The sequence below is a fragment of the Hippocampus comes genome, unplaced genomic scaffold, assembly GCF_001891065.2.
Source record: "Hippocampus comes isolate QL1 unplaced genomic scaffold, H_comes_QL1_v1.1 scaffold7, whole genome shotgun sequence".
Classification (NCBI taxonomy): domain Eukaryota; kingdom Metazoa; phylum Chordata; class Actinopteri; order Syngnathiformes; family Syngnathidae; genus Hippocampus; species Hippocampus comes.
Window position 1 is genome coordinate 5,875,893 of NW_017842060.1, and position 21,313 is coordinate 5,897,205.

Consider the following 21,313-nt stretch of genomic DNA (forward strand, 5'->3'; position numbering starts at 1 on the left):
TATATATATATATATATATATTGATATTGATAGATAGACATCATATTTTAAGGCTGCTGATCAAACAAAATGACTAAATGGCAGCCTTCACGATTTGAAATTTGCATTCCACTCCAGTCAAATTGAATGTAATGAATTGTTTCGTTCTATTACCGCTGCAACATCAGTGTTCCATTGATTCACAATTTATGACACAAAAGACTGCTGTGACCTCACTCACTATTTTGACCAGTTTTGCTCCATTTATGTTGTCAGGAAGCCAAACTCTCAAATCACATTTCCTGCTTGTTTCAGCTGCAGTTGCTGAGCAGGAAGTGTCCCCTTCCGCGATAGACGTCCTGCGCCATGGAGCTCAGATAACCTCTTCCTCTTTTCTGCACCAATCTCGGCCCAGCCTGGAGCTTTCGCACTTTAAACCATGGGAACGTGGCGTGGCCTACGTGTGGCGTTCATCCTGGGCTCTCTGTTCATGATCCTTCTCATCATCACCTACTGGGACGACGTCGGCGGCTTCAACCTCTACCCTCTGCGGGACCGCAAACACGAGCATTGCCCTCAGAGCACCACGGGGCGCCCGCTCCCGGCCCCCACGCTCCCGGCATACTCTGTTAGAATATCCAGTACGACGTGGCCTCCGGCGGGGATGAACAAAAGCGCGGAGGAGGGAAGAGAGCGGCCACAGCTGGAAAGAGAGGATGAGGAAGGGGACGAGAGTCGGGATTCGGTTGGAAGCCGAGAGCAGATGGCGAGGAAGCAGAGGATCATGGATGTATGTTCGGGGAACGATTTTCCCGGAAGGTCTCGTGCATTTGAGCAGATCCCAAACAGGGAATTGGACCATCTGATAGTGGATGACACGCATCAGATCATCTACTGCTACGTGCCCAAGGTAGAGAATACCACGAATGAAATGCTTTTGACCTCTTACAACTCAAAATAATTTTGCATTTGCATCCTTCTCAACGCAAACGCATATTGAACAACTCTAATATGATTCTTAATACATCTCAGGCAGCTCATTTTTTGTGTCATGGTCTTATTACACTGAAATTTCTGAATTTGAGTCACAGAATCACCAAAGATCGCAAATTGCATGTTGACACGAAGCACATTAAAGTGATGGAAAAACACGTATAGGGCAAGTACTACGATTATTTTTATAATCAGTTAATCTGTCCATTATTTTGTCAATGAGTCAGTGAATTTATTTATTTATTTTTTAGTTTAATGTCCATCCTTAGATTAAAAAAAACTGGACATTATTTCAAATTAACAGCGTGGAAAATGCACAAGCAAAAACTCATAAAAATGACGTTCCTGGTTTGGTGCGTAATATGTCAGGGAAAAAAAAGGCAACAATGGTGATTGTTGTTTTAGTAAACAGCAGATGTTTGCAAATGGTTTTATTTTGATTCAGCACAGAAATAATGGGTCTGCTTTCATGGATGACTACAAAAAATGATAAAAATGATTAATCCATTATCAAAATAATGATTAATGATTAATTTGATGACCCATTACTTCTCAATCACTCGTTGCGCCTCTAAAAATATATTTGAAAAATAAACCAAGAACTTTGAAAAAAATGATGTAGCGAGCGAGATTGGGCCAAAATTTTAACCCGTCTCTTAGCTAGCTGACCAATCATAAACGATGCGGAAAAAAAGATGAGTGGACTTACTTTTGGCCTCCAGAGAATCTGAATGATGAGACATGTGACACAGCTCAATGTGCGGGTCCAAAAATATTTTCCAATCCATTTAATCACATATCAATCCATTTTATAAACGCATGATGAAAACGCTAACGGCGTCGTTTACGTGTGTGGAATGTCCCACCAACACTTGAACTCAATCGTCACAATTGCTCGATGTAATAACGCTCCGAATAACTCATTAACCACGATGTTTGTATGTCCGTTCAGGTGGCGTGCACCAACTGGAAAAGGGTGATGGTGGTCCTGTCCCAGTCTCTGGTCTCGCCCGTCTCAGGAAAGCCTTACACTGACCCGGAGTCGGTTCCCCCGGACCTCGTACACAATTCCACGCTGCATCTCACTTTTGCCAAGTATGCCACATGATTGACAACCTTCAGTGACCAGGTTCAAATTCAGAATGTGTACTTTCTTCGTGGAACCGGAAGAAATATATATTATAATTAAGGATGTTCATTGCTCCTTTTTTTTTTTTGTTTGTTTTGTTTTGTTTTTTTAGACCATTACCAGTATGAATACTCAATCACAGATACCGATATCAAGTTGGAAAATAGGTCTGGTCGATACAGTTGAAAAATTATCACAATGCGACGTGGGGTGCGATGCCAGAGGGGGCGTGTGTGACTCCAGGGAATAGTTTTTTTGTTGTTGGGGCTGTGGGTAGTAGAATAGAGTGTAATTGCACATCCTGTACAGTAGATGGCAATGGCACTCTCATTGTCACAGTACGCAAGGAGTGTTAGCTACTTTCAGAAATCTTACAGACAAATAATGTTATTCATAGCGGAGAGTTGCGGGGGGCGGGGGTGTGAAATATTTTCTTCTTCCTGGGGGGGGGGTGTAACAAAAAACAATTGAGAAGCACTGCCCAAGGCCAACAAGCTCTTTCAAGGGATTAACATGACCTAAGTGAGATCCTATAAAAGTTTTGGTAGAGCAGAATTTCTTTTCCTTTGGTAACAACAGTCCTAAGGATTTTAAACTTTTTCCATACATATCGTAAAAGGAAAATTCTGTCATATGCAGTCCAATGAGGGTTCACTCATTCTAAATTTGTATACATTCTCACAGAGTTTAATTTGATAGTAAGTAACCCATTTACACCATTAAATGTATTAAGTTTGTAAATGGTTTTCAACGGTTACGATAAGGCTTTTCGGAACTACTGAGCTTGGAAATGAAAGTCACGCAAATGAAAAACCTGTTTCATGTAATTATCACTTTTCTTTGAAGTGATGATCATTTCCTGGGCTGAGGAGTTTTCATCATTTCGGATTGATATGTACTTCCAAAGAATGTTGCTATTTTCCTATGCGAGTGAGAATATTCACATTGAAAGACATCATTGAAAAAAAATGTTTACTGATGCATATAGTATGAAGTCAAATAATTATATTCTGGACATAGTTTTAAAAAACATTTAAAAATAAAAAAAGAAATATAATAGTGCACAGTAATGACTTTTTAATATTATTGTTGTCCCCTTGGACAGTTTGTATGAAAACAACATTGCTCCTAACCCCTGCTCTGACACGTGAGTAAATTCACCCATTCCTCAATGACGTAATACAAGAATTTTCCTCGGTGCAGCGTTCAGGTGAAGCTTCCACCATAGGACTTGGAGTACGTGTTTTGCCAACTCTCCATGCCCAAAAATGAGTTATTTACTGAGCTGAAAGAGGAGAGTGGAAAGAGCAGGCACAGGCTGAGCTTTCTTCGCCATTTAGTGTCCGCAGGTCTCTGTATTTGCGGGACTTTGTGACCCTGAAAAACCTGTCTCTTATCTGACTCCTTCCGTGACCCAATTGGGCCTTGTTCATCCTTGTTTTGCTCCTTAAATCCACCCAAAAAGTAAAAGTGACTGTAGATTTCTGCTTCCCTCCTGATGCAGTTACTGATACATATTCCCTGTTTTCTAGTTTGCTCTTACTGTTTACTCGTATTCCTGAACATTTATTATTGTGTGTGAATGCCAAAAGGTGAGTTTAATGATTAATTATCATTTGTGTCAAGTGCTAGTGTGTACATTTTTTTTGCCCTTCTTTGCTCTCACTGTTACGTTCGTTTGTGCTAGCATGTTATTTGGGCTAATATAGCAGCTAACGTTGCTGATGAGCCATAAGTGAAGGTGGTTTGGCTGTGTTGAAGAATTGAACTACTAAATGCAGTCCTTGATTGTGGACATATATGCAGTGATAACTGTTGGCTCCCTGTACAGTTTTAGCAACTGAGCCTTGCTGCAAATAATGAATGAATGTGAGTAACTGACAACCCCGCCCCCTATAAATCTTGGTAATACATTATAAATGTCACAAGATGGTTGCAAAGCATTTTTTTCTGTGAGAAGAGGATCACTAATTGAAGCTCCTTCGCCTTGAACTTAGTTCCTTGATACCAAGATGCCGCAAGATGGCGCCGAAGCAATACTTCTAAATTAGAAATGGCTTTGGTCTGAGCACAAAAACAGCAAATAGGTGGATATTTCAATGAATAACATAATGGCTAAAAAAAGAAATTGTGAATACACAAAAACAGCACATCCTTTATCCTTTATTTGTCCCACACTGGGGAAATTTACAGCCTTCAGCAGCAAGATTGTGGGTAGAAAGAAGAGAAAAGAAAACACAGTTCAATTAAGTGCAATATAAATACAAACATGGATAAGGTCAATAATTAAGTGCAATATAATACAATAGTCACAGTACTATTCACATATGTTGTCATATCATTTAAATAATTCTATGCTTTATTGATTTATTCATTTTTTATTCAGCAGCCTGACAGCAGTCGGTAGGAACGAGCGGCGGTATCTCTCCGTCTTGCAACGCGGGTGTAACAGTCTCTGACTGAAGGAGCTACCGAGTGCTGTCAGGGCTGGCTGGAGGGGGTGGGAGGGACTGTCCAACATAGCTTTTAGCTTAGCTAGCATCCTGCTGTTGCCCACCTCCTCCAGAGTGTCGAGGGAGCAGCCCAGGACAGAACCAGCCTTCCTGACTAGTCGCTCTAATCTCTTCCTATCCCGGGCCGAGATGCTGCCTGACCAGCAGACAATGCCATAATGGATGGCCGAGGCCACCACCGAGTTATAGAAAGTCTTAAGGAGTGACCCCTGAACCCCAAAAGACCTCAGTTTCCTGAGTAGGAAAAGTCTGCTCTGACCTTTCCTGATCAGGGTGTCCGTGTTAGTCGACCAGTCCAGTTTGTTGTTGAGAAGAACACCCAGGTACTTGTAGGAGGTCACCCTCTCTATGTCCATACCCTGGATGTTCATCAGTGCTGGTGAGGACTGTTGCCTGCAGAAATCCACAACCAACTCCTTAGTTTTCCTAGGGTTGATCTGGAGTTGATACTGCTGGCACCAGTCCACAAAGTCCTTCGTCAGTCGCTTGTACTCCCGATCGTCCCCCTCTGTAATGAGGCCAACAATCGCAGAGTCATCGGAGAACTTCTGAAGGTGGCAGTTTGGAGTGGCATGTCTGAAGTCCGAGGTGTAGAGGATGAACAGAAATGGAGCCAGAACAGTCCCCTGCGGCGCTCCCGTACTGCAGAGAAGCCTGTCCGACTCACAGCTCTGCACCCTTACGAACTGCGGCCGGTTTGTGAGGTAGTCTATAATCCATGCTGTGAGATGGTGGTCCACTCCGGCGTTCTGCAGTTTGTCCCTCAGTAGGTTGGGTTGGATGGTGTTGAAGGCACTGGAGAAATCAAAGAACATGAGTGAATACACAAAAACAGCACATAGGTAAATTTTTAAGTGAATAACAGGATGGCAAAAAAATTGTGACTGCAGAATCATAAATATGTGTGGCAACACGAATACAAAAAATGTGAACCATCATTTTACATGTGTCCACCAGGTTTTGGCGCCATTACGGCTCTCTGTCCCGCCACCTGATGGCGCTCAAGCTCCAGCACTACACCAAGTTCCTGTTTGTACGCGACCCCTTTGTCCGCCTCATCTCGGCCTTCAGAAACAAATTTGGAAGGTGTGACGACCACAGCCATGCCGGGACGCATGAGTGAGCTATTCAACCTGTTTTGTGACCATCAGGCCCAACGAGGACTTCTACCGCCAGTTTGGCTCGGTCATCCTGCGTCGCTACGGCAACCTCTCGGGCAGTTTGCCGGAAACGGCCGCTGAGGCCTTTGCGGCCGGGATCAAACCCACCTTCCAGCAGTTCGTCTCGTACCTGCTGGATGCCGAGACGGAGAAGGAGAGCATCTTCAATGAGCACTGGCGCCAGGTAGTACCTTGCATTCGAGTTGAGCCAGCACCTCCTTGTGTGCAGTCACAAAAGTACTCACGCTCAAAGTAGACGTACAGCATAACTACTTGTGTTAAAAAAAAATAAAATAAAAATGCGCATGGTTCAGAAAATGAAGCAGTAAAAGTAGAATTAGTGATTCCACTCTTGTACCTCAGTAAAAGTAATGACGTGCATGTAAAATACTGTCACTTACGGGACATCCCATCCTTTTGATAACAACAGGGAAAAAAAACCTTCTCTGCACACAAAATAGTTTCCTGCTAAAATCACATTTAGTCTCGCGTGTTGTTTTTTTAAACCAAGCCCCAGCCAACTCTAACTCGGCTGTTACGCAATGAAACCTTGTACCCAGAGCTTTGCCACCATTTTTATTTCCAAAAGAGAAGCCTCAAGCTGTTTATTGCCTCTCCCAGTTGAATTTTACTCTCAAACTAAACATAAAACAAATGTAATTTTTATTTGTGTTTTTAAAACAACCCCGTAGCTTTGTCTTAATAAAACAAGAGTAAAGCTTCATACACGGACGGCCTAACTAATAGCATCTGTGCCACTAAGTTGTGACCCTTTCAGCAAAAAATATTTGAACGGTAACAGTGCAGCCACAGGATATTTAACATCACTCACAGGCTTATATTTTTTTTCTTTTGTGAATAATGACAAATATTACTGCAACGTATAAAGTCAGTTGTGAGACGCCGCTTCATGTGTGTGTATGTCTGCATTATATTGCCCTCTTGTGGCAATGGCATGCACACCATGTCCATGGAATTGAAGCAAAAAAAATCTGAAAAAGAAGGCACCACTGAGAAAATAAAAAGTTGCCAAAACAAATAATTAGTCAAGTAAAGTACAAATACTTCTACTTAAACACAGTAAAATATGAGCACAGTACTTTTTGACTTCCCACCACTGCGTGGTCATTCGTAAATAACCACACCAGTGTACCAGTGACATCATGCATGCGTTTCCGTTCTACTACTTTATATTATTGCCATAAAGTGTACAGTGTGCTCTTGTAAACATTGTTTTGACAGGTGCAGCACTTAAAGGCACCATTTTATGCTCATTAGCTGCAAGAATGAACCATTTGTAGCCAACTTTGAATACCTCGAAGAGCAAATAAGGATGTACGTATAATAGCAATATATATCTGTCGTGCAAATATAACAATGCTTAGATTTGATTGACATAAAAGATATTAAAAAATATATATATATATATTGGCTCCAGGTCCAGTCCACGATCCTCCCAAGCGCTGGACATATGGTCATATTTGAGAAGCGTTTACTATCATGAGTTAGTTGTGTAGTCCGTTTATTGATGAATTGATTGATTAAATTGAAATGTATTGTATTTCAAAATGCATGTGTTTTTATGCGTTTTAGGTTTACCGTCTCTGCCATCCGTGCCAGGTGAAGTACGACTTCATCGGGCGACTGGAAACGCTGGAGACTGATGCCGAGCATCTTCTCAAGCTTTTGCAAGTGGATCATCTGCTGCGGTTCCCTTCGGGGGCGAGAAACCGAACGGCAGCCAGCTGGGAAAGGGACTGGTTTGCCCAAATTCCTGTTTCAATGAGGACAGAACTGTACAAGCTTTACCAACCAGACTTTGAGCTGTTTGGCTACCCCAAACCAGACGGCGTGCTACACCACCAGTAGGCCGCTTCTCATCCACCACCCCCCAAAAAAGCTTTTCAAGACCTTGTCTGCAATGCTGTTTGTTTGAGCAAATACCTCATGAGACAACAAGTGCCTACCAGTCTTCCATCCGTATTTTTGTATATTTGTCTCACTTGGGAATGGATGCAGCTAAATCACTTAAAAGCTACTCTGTGACACTTCATTTGCCCATGTTAAAGCACTTTGATGGGTTTCTTGATAAATTATAGGTAGAGAAAGATATGAGACATATTTTGCAGGGTAATAAAAAAAAATGCGATTGCAACTATTTGACGTTGGCATACTTTGGTTGAAAGTGAACTTACTGAGGCCAGTGCATTTCAGAATAGTTTGGAAAAGAAAAACAGTATCTTATTGTCAGTTTAATTAACCACTTCTCCACGATAACACAAAGTGACGGACTTATAGTTAGGTGAGCAGGGATTTGCAAACACTGGTGGCAATAATATATGCCACGGGGGTGGGGGGGTCCTTGCCGTGATGAGAGGTCCTAGCCACCAGCTAGCTAGTGTGCTACTAGCCTTCCTAGGCTCCTCTTTACCCGTGGATGAGAGGTGGGTGTCACCTTCTTGTTTAAATAATGAGACTGAGTTGTTCGGTAAATTGTGGCATTCATGGAAGATGCGTTTTCAGGGTGTAGGCGTCATTAGCTGGCTAGATGAATACTGTAGTGGTACATCATAGATGATATAGTGAGGGAGGTGTAACTCATGCTGGATGCGTGTCAATTAACACAGCCAAAAAAACAACAAACAGTTTAACACTGTAGCTCCACAATTCAGTACTACAGTCTTTCTTTGCACGTGTTAAGCTATTATCATCAGACGGATATGATGATGTATGATGATTTTGAAACATATCAATGATTTCATTTTATAGGGGCTTTCTATAACTCAGGAAATGGGAGTGTTTTCTCAAATTCAAACATTAGTTAATGATTATGATGAACATTAACAATCAAAATCTTTTGATAACTGATGTGAATCCATGAGCGGGTTTATCTTGTGACCAAATTTGCCGCAAATCAGGGGTGCTGTAACCCCATCAGAAATTTGTGTAGCCCCAGTTAAACTCCTCCCTGGCATGGCTGCATTATTTTTTTAAATCTCTCGCAATACATACGGGGCTGTGAAAATAATGTATAAGTATATTTTAGAAGATCAAATAAAATGATGGAAGGGCTTAACTGGGGCATGCGGATTTCTGACAGGGCTATTGACCCCCTCCCCCCCCCACCCCCTCGCCGGCCCCATTGTGGCATCATCCCCGGCCTCTCCAGCATTTAATTATTATTATAAAATGTTTACAAACCGTCTTATCAGCCCCTTCTATGTATTCGTCAAGAACCCCATTTGGAAAAAAAATCCATGCCTGCCCCCAAAGAGAAAAGTACGCCCTTTTTAACAGGTCTGTCTTAAATGAAGACTTTTTTTGTTTCAAATGAACTGAACTAAGCCTTCACATACTGGGCTAAATTGTTGTGAAATAATGTGCGTGGGTCAATGTAAGGTTACAAAGTGAAGAATGAATGGCTCCACCACTTTCTATTGCACAAAACGGCGCACTGTGACACTGTCCACAGCTGCTCTGCCTTTTAGCACGTGTTCCAGACGCTTCCCTCAACCCCGCCCCTTCCAGCTCCTTATCGCTTCTCTCATTGGCCGTGAGCGCAGTGTCATTCAAAACAAAAAAAAATGTTCCCTCCTACTTGGTGTTATGACGTCACTTGGTCGTCCCAAACACGGAAACGCGTATTTGACCGTTGCGTTGCGCTTTCAGACAACTCGAAAACGATGGCGCTATCTTAAAACGGTGACATGTCCACCTCTTTGACGCGACACGGAGGGTTTGAAATGACGTTACGTGTGGCCCCCCCGCACTGGGATTTCAAGGGGCAATTCGACCTTTGGTTTTGAGTTCAGTTCGCAGCCTCGAGGAGAAGGTGGGTGTCATGGGAGCTTTGGAGCGCCTGCTGTTGTGCCTACTTCTGCTTCTCTCGTGGGAAGTCAAAATATCGCAGGTGATTTTTTTGATCTTTTTAACTGTCTTTGATGTGGTTGTCACTTAATGTTGTTTGTGTGCTACGATTAACAGGCGTTCCGCTGGGCTTCTGTGGCTATTTCAAGCAACACTTCAAAGTTGTCATTGGGCATAATTTATTGTAGTTGTTGTTGTTTGACTTACGGCCCAGTCCTTTAAGTCAGGGGTCGCCACAGCTAGTTACTCGCATGACATATTTGGCACAGTTTTTGTGCTGAATGCCCTTTCTGACGCAACATAGCGACAACTGGGGAAACACCGAACCGCGATGAATCCATTTGAATGCTACTGTTCCCTCTAACGGGGATTTGAACCCCAGTCCTCGGCGTCGGAAGTCAGTGGTGTTACTCTCTTGAGTCATCCATCCGCCACATAATTGATCGTATAATTTCTAATCACGACAACAACAGCAACTAAAACATAACAATAGTGTCTTGCAATTGTGCATGCTACAAACAGTAGGAAAACTCAATATTTGCAATTTCACTTTTCGGTGTTTGTTTTTTGTACCCATTTTCCTTTATTCGCTAAAATGGCTGAAGAATTAATCAAATTTAAATCGACATCGAAGTGAAATAGAATACAATGTCCAAATCATAAAAGCTACAATTTGAAAAAGGAAAAACATTGTTTCATTTCAATCCGTCGGCAAATACATTTTTAGGTAACATGAATTCCTCTTTTTTTTTTTTTTTTTTGCTCGTCATGTCAGGGTCTGGTCCATGGACTGCACAATTGTGTAGATGAGAGTTTTGACCAGGTTGTAGGTAAACATGGGATGGGTGTTTGTCAGGATATCCTGCTAAATAAGGAACTTGCAATATTTTATGGAGTAGAAAGATTTGAGGACCTGCCACTCCCATATGCACACTCATGTGTTTGTTTATGGCCATCAGTTGGCGGGGGGCAAGGCGGTCTCCCTCCCAGAATCCCTTCTGTTTGTCTCCACGCTGGACGGAAGTCTGCATGCTGTCTCCAAACAGACGGGAGACATCAAGTGGACCCTAAGAGAAGGTTTGTATAACAGGGAGTTCTCCTGTTATGTCTTATATTTGACTGTTTTATAATAAATGTGCCCTTTATTGTCAGATCCTGTTATACAAGTGGCCATCAACATCACAGAGTCAGTAACACACGCACACACACACACACACACACACACACACACACACACAATTTTTTTTAAATTTTATTATTTTTTTTCTTTTTTCCCAGGCCAAGTTTTCTCCCGGACCCCAACGACGGCAGCTTATATATATTCGGTGGCAAGCACAAAGAAGGCCTGATGGTGAGGAATGAAGTGAGAAGATAGTGTGTTCAATTCATAATGTTGTTTTGGCAATGTGTTTTCCAGAAACTTCCGTTCACCATTCCAGAGCTGGTTCAGTCGGCTCCGTGCAGGAGCTCTGATGGCATCCTCTATACAGGTGAGGTGCACGCAAACCATCCACCCCCTCGTCATGGAACCATTAAATCAAGCCGAAAAAAAATAACCCACCTGTCAACCGCTAAACCTCCCCCTCTTCTGAGTAGGGCTGAATGATTTATCATTTTTGGGATGGATATCAGGATATCAGACAAAAGGATTTTGTACTCGTCAAAGATGTGTTTTTTATTTTTTTAAGCTAACTTGCACTGGACCGATATGGGGGGGGTCGCTACGGGCTGCGCGGCTTGGATCTTCTCCTCTAAGTAACTAGTAACAAGTAACGAGTAACAAGTAACGCTATCACTAAAAGTGGCTAAGTATGCAAATACGCAGAGTAACAAGATAGAACCTGAGAAGATGGAGAAGCTAATGCTAACTGCTAAATTAATGTGAAATGCAATGTTGCAAGTGCCCAGAATAAGGTGTACAGTAAGTACACTTGTCACAGAAGTCTTGCTGGAACTGCGTTCAGGCGGAGAGCAACCAGATATGAACAGCAAATGATGATTACAGTTTGAGTATCTAGAGATAACATAAATCAGCTACTTTCTAATCACGCTTGAAAACCCAATTGATTTCATTCCATCAAAGAAAAGCGTACACATTTACATGAACATGGCAAATTTAAATGGAAATAAGTGGAGGGAAGAATAATTATGATACTTTGTGACCACTTTTGACAGGAAATATGCCCATTTCATCTTTTAAATGAAACATTCAGAAATACTTCTACTCTGATTTCTACATTTTTACGCTCCCCATGACCACAGAGAGATTCTATTTATACGGTGATATGTATTTCAGGCCATATCTAAGTCTTCAGTCTTCGTTAGAAGCAGTTAAGTCTTTTTCAAAATAAGAGAAAAAAATATTGAGATATATTGTTACATTTATGTACAAAGACAATGTACATTAGTCCAAAAAAAGGAAAATTCATCTCGCAGACTATTTGTGGGGTCATAGGATACTTGTGATTCTGATGAGTGGGGTTCCAAAAGAACATTTTTTGTTTGTTTTTTTTTCACAGGCAAAAAGCAGGATGTGTGGTTTGTAATGGATCCTGAAACAGGAGCAAAGCAAACTAGTCTAACCACATCCTCGTCTGATTCCATGTGTGCCAACACTCCCCTGCTCTACCTCGGACGCACAGGTGGAACGCACATTGACGCATGCACAGATTTTTCACCACGTCTTCATTCCCCTCATAGTAGTAGCTGCGCTTGTGTTTCCCCCTCTGCAGAGTACATGGTCACCATGTTTGATACCAAGAAGCAGGAACTGCGATGGAACGCCACGTACAACGACTACTCCGCTCTGCCTTACGATGAGAAACTCGACTACCGTTAAGTGCTACTCCTAATGCTTGCCATCACCATCGTAAGCTACCGCTAAGGGGTATTTATACCTCACATCGCAAGATTCTGATTCATAAACCGGACGACTTGGAATTACAGCGCTAAGACGTTATGTTTGTGATTGAGGTGGTTTGATTCTTACGAATGCTTTGCTTAACCCAAGGCGAGCATGCGGGTAATCGGCGTCCGATGTGTAAAACTGTTCCACTGTTTGCGGAATGTCTGCAGAGAATCTGTAGCCAATTCTTTTTCCTTATTTGTCCATCATGCGCACACGCCGAAAAAAGGTGCCGCTCTCTTTAGGTACAGTTGGAGAGTGATGTCGCTACATTATTATTATTTTTCAACCAGTACCTAAAATAAGTTGTTTTTTTTTTTTAGTATTGATCCACTGGGAAATCCACATACAACTCATTAAAAAACACACACTTAGATAATAAATAAAAGTATGTATTTCTGTATGCGTTTTCCCTCCAGGGATGGCTCATCTCGTGTCCAGTGGCGACGGCCTTGTGGTTACCGTTGACAGGGAGTCAGGTAAGGACTTCTTCCATTTGGAAAATGCATCTTTATTCCCGCTTCAGACCGAGTGAGATTCCAACTCGTCTTCCTCCAGGTGATGTGCTCTGGAGTCAGGACTACGGTTCGCCCGTGGTGGGGGTCTACCTGTACTCGGGTGACTCGCTCAGACACGCCCCCCACCTGTCGCTCGCCGTTGAGACGTTGCGCTTCCTCACCTTCTCCTCCCCCGTCGCCGGCAAGCAGACGGATGCCCACTCCACCCTGAAGTGGAGCTATCAGTTTGTGAAGGAGCAAGCTAGCACACAAACCCAACTTGTGTAAGTGTCACGCGCGCATGCAAAATAACACGACATAAGTGCAATTAACGATGTGAGAGTCGTAAGTTTTTCTTGTCAGTGCAATTTAAAAGGTGCAAACCCATTAATGTATCAGAATTTACGGCAGCAATTTGGAGTTTACTAAAAAGGAATCCCAGGAAGACATTTGTCAAATGGCAGGTTTGACGATAACATCCCACCATTATAACGCGTCACACAAATTCAGCAGAAGTTATGCATTTGAATGTTGAATGTTTTCTGAAATCGTGCATATGAGCAAATCACAATTGGAATTTTGGAAATGATTTGTCACTGTCTTGTCACTCTGTTATAATGACAAAATAATGTTCTCTTTTTTCGGGAAAAAAAAAGCCACAAATTACCAATTAATTTCAAAATATCCCAAAGGTACAGTATTCTTAAATCATTCAGGGACAGCGGTTACGACAGTGCACATCTTATCACGTTATCAGGTTACCGGGTGCATGAAAGGGTTAAAAGAGTTCTTGGGTGACATTCATGTGTGTCACGCTGGTTCAAATCACTCCATTTTGGCGTGGCACATTTTTTTTATGTCTGGTCTCAGTACGGCTGTTGTTACCGTGACAACTGTGGGTCCGCAAGTCAGGCTTGTGACAGACCGCGCGGCTTGTCATTCATTGTTGCCAACGTGATAACTTTGTCGCTCCATTGAATGACCGTTTTCCAAAAACAAGCATCTGGCGACACGTCTGCAACTTTTTGTGCTGTTGTGAGTGATGTCAGGAAGCTCCCTCCAGGCCAGGTGATTTTCATTCCTCCGCTTCCAGTACTGCGGTGAATGTTGCTCGCTCACAGACGTGTTTCAAGAACAAGTCATACAAGAAAAGATTGACTCGGTTGTTGAAATGATACACTGGTTGGAGAGGCACTCCAGGGACCCATGAATTTGCATTTCGGAAAGTTGAAAACTCGGGCTGGAAAGGAGGCAGGCCGACCGCTGCAAAAAATAAATGCAAAACAATAAAAACGTGTGACTGAAGTGTAAACCTGGAGTTTGAATTTTCCCATTTTCAGCGACTCACAATGAGTATTTGTAAACTGACATTTTGAAATATAACCATTTTTAATTTTTAACAGGATAAAATTCCATGTTTTACTGTCTTTACTGTCTCTCTAAGGTCCACTCTCTATGTTGGGAAACTGGACTCGCACCTCTATGCCTCCTCTTCCCTCGTTCACCACGGATTCTCCTTAGTGGTGAGTTGAATTACAAATGTATTTTCCGTGACCATTCGGGCCAAGTTTTGGTGGCGACGGCTCCCAGTCTCGCCTAGCAACAGTCATGCGATACCGCATTCGATGCACGTGCTGTGACGGGCGGACTCAATGACGGGCTCTCGTTTCCATGGCAGCATCGAGGTCTGACCCTGGGCCGGATTGAAGGTCCCGAGACGGCCGGCGTGACGGTCAGCGGGCAAGGGGAGTGTGAGATCATGCCGTCCACTGATGTGCGCTATCCTCCTGGCAGCACCAGCAGCCGCAAAAACAACTGGCTGTTAATAGGTACTCGCATACTCGTGGAATGCATCTCTTTCAATTTCGGAGGAAATTACACAGAAGTAATTCAAATAATTGAATAAATGTACTTCTGGTATTTACTACTGCTAAAAATGGAAGAAACTGCTTAATATTTAGTGTAATGTTAGTGTTTCCGACTCAAGCGACTCTCCATGGGGAAAAGCACAACCACAGTCTTGTGTCCACGCCATGAGGCGTTCTGATCTGTTTACGTAAATGTGAATCATCCAGAAAAAATGTTCACCAGTCGGGCGATCGCTCACTTTTCTAATGTTTGCCTTGGACATTTTCTCAGAGTTGTTAAAAGACGACAAAAGCAAACGTTCTTGGATCAGTTCTTTACAAAACGCCAGGCAAAAACCACTTCTGAGAGAGAACATGAACTAAAGACGGCACAAAACGAGGAGGACGCAGTTAAAAGTCAAATGACCATCATTTTTATTCTTTATTCTTTGTTTTTTTACATGATGCACAACTCTCATTTATTGTGCAATAATCTAACTGTAACATTTTTTGTTACATATTTTGATGCATTTTTGTGCTTTATGAGAGGCCTTGGAACGGATTAGGGCATTTACATGGAAAACACGTCTCTACTTACAATATTTTCTAGTTATGAAATTTCTTTCAGAATCAATTAATTTCGTAACTGTATGTATAAAAGCCTATCAACTGACTGAAATGAGGAGTCCCCCCCACACCCCCCTTCCAAATTGCAATCTTTTGTAATTTGAAAATTGCAGTCGCATACATTCCGATGTCGATTTGGATTTGATTAATTGTAGTCCAAGCCTCCATCCTTCTAAAGGCCTCAATGTGCTGCAGGCCACCACGAGGTCCCGCCAGTAGCGCACACCACCATGTTAAGGGAATCCCGGCTCAGCCTGCCGCGCTCCGATGAAACCATCATCCCTCCTCGATCCCCCACCTCTCCATCCTCGCGCACCTCCTGCTACAACCAGTATCCCGTGAGTCCTTATCCGGGGGCCATATATCTCCTTTCTCAAGGATGTCCATCCCCATTGTTTCATGTCTCTGTAATCCTCCAGTTCTGGCCAGTTGTCCAGAGCGATGGCAAAGACGGCCGAGGAGCCGGCGACAGGAGAGGATCGGGAGGTTCCCAGAGGTCGGTCGCTGTGCATACCGTCTACATGACGCAGGACTGCCTGGCTCTGGCTGTGCTCACCGTCCTGCTGGGAGGATGGTTGGCGTTGGCCTTCACATATACCGTGAGTCACTCCACTTGAGACTTCTTCACCCTCACCTCATTCATTTTGTTCTGGATATCTCGACCCTGACGTCCGTCATGTTTCTTAACCAGCGAGCAGCCAAGAAACTCAAAGCTCTGCAGCAGCAACTGGAGGAGGCGTTTGAAATTTGCGTCCAGCGCACACAGACCAACACGCCGATGCCGACCCTTGAATCCTCTGAACCTGCCCTTTTTACCAACACCAACGTCTCAAGTGGTAAACACGGGGCAAATTATTCTTGCGTTTCATTCATGCATTGTCACGTTGCGCTGCATGCACTACACGTCCACAAAGGACCAGGCAAAAAAAAAAATAAAAGTAAAATTCAACCTGCAATAGAAACATATGCCGGATTCCATTTCAAACTGTACTGTGGTGTGCCGAACAGAACTCAAACACTGAGTGAATAAAAGATAAAAGACTACAGTACTTATTTACTTCTTTCTCTGCCCAGACTCCCAGCATGCAGCAGGAGACACTCTTTTAACTCCTTTACTTGACAACAGCGCAGCCTCAAGTGTGGATGCTAATGACACGGCGGGGCTTCATACCGCCACAGGTAGCAGCCCAACTGCGTGCTACTTTCTTTCGATCCGGCCGATGACTTTGAATTTACCGCTGTTCATTTCTCTCAGCAGAAAACAGCGAGGAGGTGCACTTGGGTAAGATCTCCTTCACCACATCCGAAGCCCTTGGGCGCGGCAGCTCGGGAACATTCGTCTTCAGGTATGTTTGAAAGTGGCCGCGTATGCCCACCGAGTGATCACTTACCTCGAACGTCGGGTTGCACCCGACCCAGGGGCAACTTTGACGGACGGCGTGCCGCGGTGAAGCGAATCCTCCCCGAGTGTTTGGAGGTGGCAGAGCGTGAAGTGCAGCTCCTGCGAGAGTCCGACACGCATCCCAACGTCATCAGGTATTTCTGCACGGAAAGGGATAACCTCTTCACGTACATCGCCATCGAGCTGTGCGCCGCCACCCTGCAGCAGGTCAGTGTGTTTGCCCTACCGTGATTCTCCCCCCCACAACTATCTCTCACTTTTAATCTTTATGAATTCCAAAATGTTGTTCAAAAATGACAGAATAGAGTTGGAGTGTATATTTTTGATGTTGTTTTTGTCTGCAGTATGTGGAGGATCCCTCAAATTTTCCTGACTTGAATCCAATTACGTTGTTGGAGCAGACTATGTGTGGCCTCTCACACCTCCACTCGCTCAATATAGGTTTGTGACGCGCGTGCGTACGCACGCACGCACGCACGCACACACACACACACACGCACACTTAGGCTGTAATATGACAAACCAAAGTTTTTAAATCGATAAATAGATTGGATTAATATAATAAAAAGTGGTTGTTCAATCCTATACGTGCCCTGTGACGAACTGGTAATCAGTCCGGATTGGATTAATATAATAAAAAGTGGTTGTTCAATCCTATACGTGCCCTGTGACGAACTGGTAATCAGTCCTGGGTATAGTCCGCCCTTTGCCCAGTCTCGGCTGGGATGGGCTCCAGGGTACCCGTGACCTTGAACGAGACCGTATTTTTAAAAAATAATTAATATGATCAATATCTTGTTAGTAGGCTTTATATGATCTGGATTTTTGGGATCCGTCAGCGTGTTTGAAGAGAAAAAACCCAAAACACTGCTTTGATCAGAAGATGGAGCAGTATATCGATTTATATTTACTCTACAGTCGATCCCCGCCATAGCGAGAATGCATTAGAAAAAAAGAAAATTGAAAGCCCAAAATTCTTCAAAAAGAACGAATAAATAGTACAGTATATGTATTGTTTAACAGCATCGCCTTCTCTGACATTAATGGGAAAAAAATGCATGAACATTGCCAGTCATCCGGGTGGGTTTTGCTAAAACTATTGCTATCTTGGTTCCCCAGCTGTAAACGAGTCCATACACCTTCTTATCAGCTACACCACGTAGCCTACGCGTGCGCCTTTTTGGCTCATATTGGAGCCTGGCTTTGTTGTCCAAGTCCCGGTGCCCATAGACAAAAATATATATTTTTTCCCCCATACATTGTATGTAAGTTTTGTTAGCTGGAGTATTTTTACAATAAACGGTTTGCACTGCACAAAACACAAAGCCTCAAATTTGTGATGTACAGTGATCCCTCACTATTTCACGGTTCGTTTATCGCGGCCTCGGCGCAACGCGGATTTTTTCAAACCTATTCATTAAAAAAAAACAAAAAAAAAAAACATGCGAAAATGCTGCAAAAAGCCCGCGACAGGCAGTGAAAGTCAGCAAAACGACAGCGAATCACAGAGAGCAACAAGAATGTCAATTTTGAATCTGAAGTAAATAAAAACAGAATAAATGGCCTCAGTGCTCTTCTCCCTTTTCGCCTTCATCCAGTCCATCGGGACCTGAAACCTCGAAATATCCTGCTCTCCTTTCCCTGCGCACTGGGGAAGGTCCGAGCTCTCATTTCCGACTTTGGTCTGTGCAAAAAGATCCAGGATGGTCGGAACAGCTTCTCGTTACGCTCGGGCATACTGGGCACCGAAGGCTGGATCGCTCCCGAGATGCTGCAGAACGTTCCTGCCAGCAAACCGGTGAGTCTCGCACGTTTCTACCAAATCGCATACGTGCATTTCCTCCTCCTCTCTGGACGTCTCAGCGCCCCCACTTCTCTCTAGACCGCTGCTGTGGACATCTTCTCAGCCGGCTGCGTGTTCTACTACGTGGTCAGCAGGGGTAAACACCCGTTTGGCGAGACTCTGATGCGGCAAATGAACATCCTGTCTGGCGAATATTCACTCTCGCAATTCATGGATACTATACATGGTGAGGATAGATGCTGTGTGCTTGTGTCTGTTGCTTTTGTCCCTTTTTTGAGAAATCTGGAAGAATTTTACCACGGTTTTTATTACCTCACTGTGCATGCATTCTTCCACTGCACCTTGACTTGCCTTCTTGACTTTGTCTCAGCCTATAGAACCTGGGTTTGTGTTTAAAATGACCACACAATTTAGCGTTCAACTCCGCTAGATTATCCTGACATGTAGTAGAAAATTGATATCTGTATGTCTGTATTGTACTGCTTCCGGATTACTAAGGTGTGCACTCTCGGGGTGGCATAATGTCCATTGAATTGAGGCAAAACGTGAGACACAAACTGTTCTATTCTTTAGATTATGTATAATTATCATGAGAGTATGTTTTTATGAAATACAGTACAGTAATCCATCCTCCATCGTGGGGGTTATGTTTCATACCCACCTCACAATAAGTGAAATCAGCAATTTCGAAATACCCTCTAGGCATATTTCTCAGCATTTGTGGCACTTATTTTTTTTTACATGTCTTTCAACACTTTTAAATAAACACATTTAAACACATACTGAAAGTGGGAGCAATGGATAAAACACAAAAAAGCTGAATTAAAAGATCTAAACGATGTTTAGATTTTGCCAATCAGTAAAGAATTAAGGAAGTTAGGAGATTTTAAAGCAAAAAGCAAGCATACCAGCTGCGCGTCACAGAAATAACGTCGAGTCAATTGTCACTGTCCAAACGTTATAGATTTCACTGTTTACAGTAAAACAAAATCCAAAATAAAAATCGTATCATTGCACAATATAAAACAATTATCAGACCGAAGATGTCACTTTTTGTCGGCGTAAAAAGCAAAATTGCGCAAATGACAATCAATAAAACACTTCATATTTTATTCTTTCAAATGTGGTCTCAAACCAAACAAGTGTGCTGCTCCCTAGTGATCAACACTGGAATTACACCCGTTCTAAACAAGCGGCTTTAACATGTAATGGTGAATGTTTGACCCTGATGCTAAAATCAAAAGTGAGTACATCTATGATGATAATTGGTTGTTTTGGTGAAATCTTGTTAAATCATCATAGCATGTGTTAATAAATATATTTTTAACCCTCTTATGACGGTCACCTTGTTGTCCGGTGGACAGTTACGCAATTCCAGTGACTAACCTCCAGCAATGTTATGCCTCATCAGAAGACGTTGTGGCTGAGGATCTGATAAAGCAGATGATCAGCGCGGACCCGGAGTCTCGTCCCTCGTCCGCCCGCGTGCTCAAGCATCCGTTCTTCTGGAGCCCCGAGAAGCAGCTGCTCTTCTTCCAAGTCAGTTGCCTCACTTACTCACTCTTTACTCACGAGTTCACGTTTGGAATATGTCGAACACTCTGTGCTGCCTTGTTGAGTCATGTCTGAAAACCAAACGCATGTGGAAGCTGGCAACCGGCTTTTTGTTTTTGTATTGAAAACGGCCTCATGGAAATCTCTCCGGACAGTTCTGCAAAACAAGTTCAGTCACTTTGTTGACTGCCCACAGACAATAAATTGGTTATATTATTATTCTGAATTTTCATATTTACTCTAGGGCGGTACAATTCTATAGTTTTCAAAATCGCTCAGCCCAAATACTTACCCAAGTAACTACTGTATTTGGAGGACTGTATTTGACTTGAGTCATATTGTAAAATACAGTGAAACTCCTCTACAACGAAACCTACATGGGCGAAAATACCCCCTAGTGTGAAAAAATCTTCATGCATTCACACCATTCCCACTTTTCTGCCCCCCATACAACGAAAAAAAAACCTATTGCGTTATATGAAATCTTTTTCTCTGCTCTTGCCTCGAGACGAGATTAACTACAACGAAGTCTAATCCAACAGCGACCTCTACTGCTTCGTTCGGAAACGGCAACAGCAACAACCATACTGTTTTACACATGCACAGTAGTCCAGGAAGTATTTGTTATTGTTAGTTTCAGACGCAGCAAGAACGTTGCATTGCTAAAATGGCTACAAAAAGGACCTTTGGATGTCAAGCAGCTAAGACAAGAAGAGCTCTGACGCTGGAAGAGAGGGTAAAAGTGATCAAAATGAAAGACGGAGGAGGCAAAATAAAAGACATTATCCAAGAAATTGATGTAAGTGAAAGTGAATGCTGATTGTAAATTTCGCAATTTCTTTCCCTTTTTTTCTTTCTGCACTGACTATATGAAGTGTCAAATAAGTGTACAGACGCTCCCCAGCTTACGAACGAGATACGTTCCGAAGGATCGTTCGTTAGGTGAATTCGTTCGTAAGTTGCTTCAGTGCTATATTTTGTATGGAATGTATGTTTAAGGCTTATATAAGTATGTTTAAGGTTTATATAAGTATAA

The 21,313-nt window shown here is 42.9% G+C and overlaps 2 protein-coding genes across 4 annotated transcripts in view; both read left to right on the top strand.

Annotated features, from left to right (window-relative positions):
* The window catches only part of LOC109511385 (carbohydrate sulfotransferase 12-like), a 20,045-nt gene extending 12,113 nt beyond the window's left edge, over nt 1-7,932 (top strand). The window contains exons 2-7 of one of the 2 annotated variants that reach the window (XR_002167314.1): nt 295-889; nt 1,925-2,067; nt 5,572-5,700; nt 5,766-5,958; nt 7,017-7,109; nt 7,368-7,457. Coding sequence is in view for 1 of the 2 variants with exons in the window: in XM_019862458.1 (XP_019718017.1) it covers nt 419-889; nt 1,925-2,067; nt 5,572-5,700; nt 5,766-5,958; nt 7,368-7,643 (1,212 nt within the window). In the remaining variant the exon portion in view is untranslated. Of the gene's footprint in view, nt 1-294; nt 890-1,924; nt 2,068-5,571; nt 5,701-5,765; nt 5,959-7,016; nt 7,110-7,367 lie in introns of both variants that reach the window. The other variant, XM_019862458.1, reaches the window with a different exon arrangement.
* Nucleotides 7,933-9,382: 1,450 nt separating this feature from the next.
* ern2 (endoplasmic reticulum to nucleus signaling 2) overlaps nt 9,383-21,313 on the top strand; it is a 15,291-nt gene continuing 3,360 nt past the window's right edge. The window contains exons 1-21 of one of the 2 annotated variants that reach the window (XM_019862456.1): nt 9,383-9,684; nt 10,601-10,718; nt 10,794-10,827; nt 10,920-10,992; nt 11,059-11,131; nt 12,161-12,283; nt 12,374-12,475; nt 12,966-13,025; nt 13,105-13,327; nt 14,488-14,566; nt 14,722-14,872; nt 15,713-15,855; nt 15,937-16,116; nt 16,209-16,353; nt 16,592-16,696; nt 16,773-16,863; nt 16,937-17,126; nt 17,264-17,360; nt 18,518-18,717; nt 18,802-18,949; nt 20,135-20,262. In XM_019862456.1, the coding sequence (XP_019718015.1) occupies nt 9,616-9,684; nt 10,601-10,718; nt 10,794-10,827; nt 10,920-10,992; nt 11,059-11,131; nt 12,161-12,283; nt 12,374-12,475; nt 12,966-13,025; nt 13,105-13,327; nt 14,488-14,566; nt 14,722-14,872; nt 15,713-15,855; nt 15,937-16,116; nt 16,209-16,353; nt 16,592-16,696; nt 16,773-16,863; nt 16,937-17,126; nt 17,264-17,360; nt 18,518-18,717; nt 18,802-18,949; nt 20,135-20,262 (2,532 nt within the window). In that variant the 5' untranslated portion in view covers nt 9,383-9,615. The remainder of the gene's footprint in view (nt 9,685-10,600; nt 10,719-10,793; nt 10,828-10,919; nt 10,993-11,058; nt 11,132-12,160; nt 12,284-12,373; nt 12,476-12,965; nt 13,026-13,104; nt 13,328-14,487; nt 14,567-14,721; nt 14,873-15,712; nt 15,856-15,936; nt 16,117-16,208; nt 16,354-16,591; nt 16,697-16,772; nt 16,864-16,936; nt 17,127-17,263; nt 17,361-18,517; nt 18,718-18,801; nt 18,950-20,134; nt 20,263-21,313) is intronic. The other variant, XM_019862457.1, reaches the window with a different exon arrangement.